The following is a 2,214-nucleotide window of genomic DNA, read 5'->3' on the forward strand; positions in this document are numbered from 1 at the left end:
ATCTGTCCAGATGGGGCACTTAGCATGAATGGGTTCACTCGCGTCGTGATCCTCTATATTATCTTGTTTACACGAATCCACAGCGTATGAAAGTTCCCGTGCGATACCCGCATCGTAATCAAGACAACTAGTCATGAATTGCCGTGAACTCAAGAATCGGTGCGTGCACCATCGGCTTGCCGATATCGAACTCTACATGCAATATCGTGTTTCGCAGCAGCTCTGAAGAGTTGCCCCAGCATGTTGCCGTCAAAGGTATCATGCATGGGCTCTGCGAAAGAGGAAGATTGTCTCCGGGCTGAATGCTGCCCCCAGTTGTAGATCCGCCCTCTGATCTAGAAAACAAGTCTATCTAATGAGGCGCTGGAGCAGCGGTCGTTCGTGTGCAAGTCTGACGTCCTCGACCGTGTCTCAATGCTCGTGAAAAACCTTTTTCAATGCTCGAGTAACAACTTGTAAGTAACCATAACGATCAGTATGTTTTTATAAAGGCGCGGAAAAATTATTCGCTTTGTAAGAGGCCTATGACTTCCCGGGACGTCAAGCGCCGGCCAGATATCTGGAGGACCAAAATATCTAGCGCCATCCAAGTAGTCGTGATACAGCTGGTAACTACCGAACGTTGGATATTCACCTGTGTTGAGTGGTCATGGTCCTTATTATCGGGGCATAGTTGCTTCGAGGACACTGACATAAAAACAATGTGCACTACCGATATATCAAATTCCCTGATACCAGCCTTCCAACATGACGAGTAGTAAGCTGTTGGCCAACGATCGTGTGAATTAGTCTTCAAAAGACTTAGGATTGTGAAATAACCTTCCCAACCCCCTTCCCAAGGTGAGGATCGTCACCTTCGCTAGAAGAAATAGCCTGCCCTGTGTTACGAGGTCACTGCCGAAAGACGAGCAAATCAGATTCAGAGTGTCAGACTACCAAACTCCTGGCACCTAAACCACAAGGCGGCGGCTACAAAGGACAAGGCCTCCGTCGACACGCAAATACCATTACATCCGCGACGCCTAGAGCGCTTCTGCAAAGACCGAATCCCCAGGTCCTCCCGAAATGCCATCTCCCCCCCTCAAGCAGCATCACGAGCGCTTCTTCTTCACCGTGATGCGGAACTTGCCCAGCTGCTTGTCCATGACCGTCTTCAGCTCGGCTTCAAAGAATGAGTCGACACGCCCAGGGCGGCGGCGCCGATCTTCGTTGAAGCTGCCAAAGCCCGCCCGCGACCGCAGCTTGGCCTCCTTCTGCACCCGCGCCACGACCTTGCGCGTCAGGCTGTCGTTCTCGGCGCTCTCTGCGTACACGAGAAGGTTCTGCCCCCATCTGTTCACCACGAGCCAGTCGACGGCGCCGCCGATGGGCGATTCGAGCAAGAACTTGATGACCTCGGCGCGCGAGTACAAGACAGCCAGCATCAGGGCCGTTTCCCCGTGGTAGTTGGAGCTGTTTTTCGGGCTGTCCTTCTGCTTGAGCAGGTCGATCGCCTCCTCCTCCCACCCGCAGATAATGAGATGAGACAGCAGGCAATTGCCGTCAACGTCCACCATGCTTGCCATGTGATACTGTCCAGGCACGCTCTCGCGGTCCGTGGTCCACAGGAAGCCAAAAATGTCGTCCGTGGCCTGCCAGCTGTTCGACGCGTGGAGCTGCACAACCTCCCCAATGATATCGTCGTCAACGCCGACAAACGACGGCAGGGCCCCGGACAAGTCGCGAAGGGCCTTGGGCACCCGTCCGTCAGCTAGCAGCACACGGGCACAGTTGCCGTGGCCGCGATTGATCGCTTGCCAGAGCAGTGATCGCTGGAGCGGCCTATACCTGTTCCCCCCCGAGGTAAAAGTTGTGGTGCCGTCGGGGTTGGCAGTGACGGCAGGGGCGGGTTCGCCTTCTGGTATGTCGAACTTAAGTATGATATCCGGGCGCTGTAGGAGCGCTTCGAGCGCGTCACTGTCTCCAACTTCGACGGCAATCTCTATGGGACTCCAGTCCTCGTTGCCCACGTTCGGATCCACTTCGGGGAAGCTGAGGAGAGCGTGCACCATGTTTGAGTAGCCACCCTGTAGTGCCAGCGTCAGAGACGTCTGTCCTGTCGCGTTGCGCTTGTCCACATCCGCCCCCGCCTTGACGAGCATCTCAGCTATGCTCTTCAACTGGTGTGTGACGGCCAGGTGCAGCGGTGTTGACTGCGAAACCCCTCGGACTTTG

The 2,214-nt window shown here is 55.1% G+C and overlaps 1 protein-coding gene across 1 annotated transcript; it reads right to left on the minus strand.

Moving 5' to 3' along the window:
• Positions 1 to 1,091: 1,091 nt before the first annotated feature.
• Positions 1,092 to 2,141, minus strand: VDAG_03835 (uncharacterized protein; the record flags this gene model as incomplete). The annotated part of the gene is made up of 1 exon (XM_009653919.1): positions 1,092 to 2,141. The coding sequence occupies one exon, from the start codon at positions 2,139 to 2,141 to the stop codon at positions 1,092 to 1,094; it is 1,050 nt and encodes a 349-aa protein (XP_009652214.1).
• Positions 2,142 to 2,214: the final 73 nt, after the last annotated feature.

The sequence above is a fragment of the Verticillium dahliae genome, genomic scaffold, assembly GCF_000150675.1.
Source record: "Verticillium dahliae VdLs.17 supercont1.6 genomic scaffold, whole genome shotgun sequence".
Classification (NCBI taxonomy): domain Eukaryota; kingdom Fungi; phylum Ascomycota; class Sordariomycetes; order Glomerellales; family Plectosphaerellaceae; genus Verticillium; species Verticillium dahliae.